This window comes from Apis dorsata, unplaced genomic scaffold, assembly GCF_000469605.1.
Source record: "Apis dorsata unplaced genomic scaffold, Apis dorsata 1.3 scaffold_169, whole genome shotgun sequence".
NCBI lineage: Eukaryota > Metazoa > Arthropoda > Insecta > Hymenoptera > Apidae > Apis > Apis dorsata.
In genome coordinates this window covers 61,586-61,843 of record NW_006263457.1, presented here as the reverse complement: position 1 = coordinate 61,843, position 258 = coordinate 61,586, and the positions used below count along the sequence as shown (strand labels likewise).

The following is a 258-nucleotide window of genomic DNA, read 5'->3' as shown; positions in this document are numbered from 1 at the left end:
ACGGTTGCCAGATCAGAGGAACGTTCTTCGTCTCTCACAAGTACACCAACTACTCGGCGGTCCAAGATCTCCATCGTCGGGGCCACGAGATAGCCGTGTTCTCCCTCACCCACAAGGACGATCCCCAATATTGGACCCAGGGCAGTTACGACGATTGGCTGGCTGAGATGGCAGGCGCGAGGCTAATTATCGAACGTTTCGCCAACATTACCGACGGTTCCATCATTGGGATGAGGGCTCCTTACCTTCGAGTGGGCG

The 258-nt window shown here is 55.8% G+C and overlaps 1 protein-coding gene across 1 annotated transcript in view; it reads left to right on the top strand.

Moving 5' to 3' along the window:
- Positions 1-258, top strand: part of LOC102677335 — a 12,617-nt gene that overhangs the window by 9,830 nt on the left and 2,529 nt on the right. Inside the window, exon 6 of the mRNA XM_031509668.1 lies at positions 1-257. This exon is cut by the window's left edge and continues 3 nt beyond it. Coding sequence (XP_031365528.1) covers positions 1-257 — 257 coding nt within the window. The remainder of the gene's footprint in view (position 258) is intronic.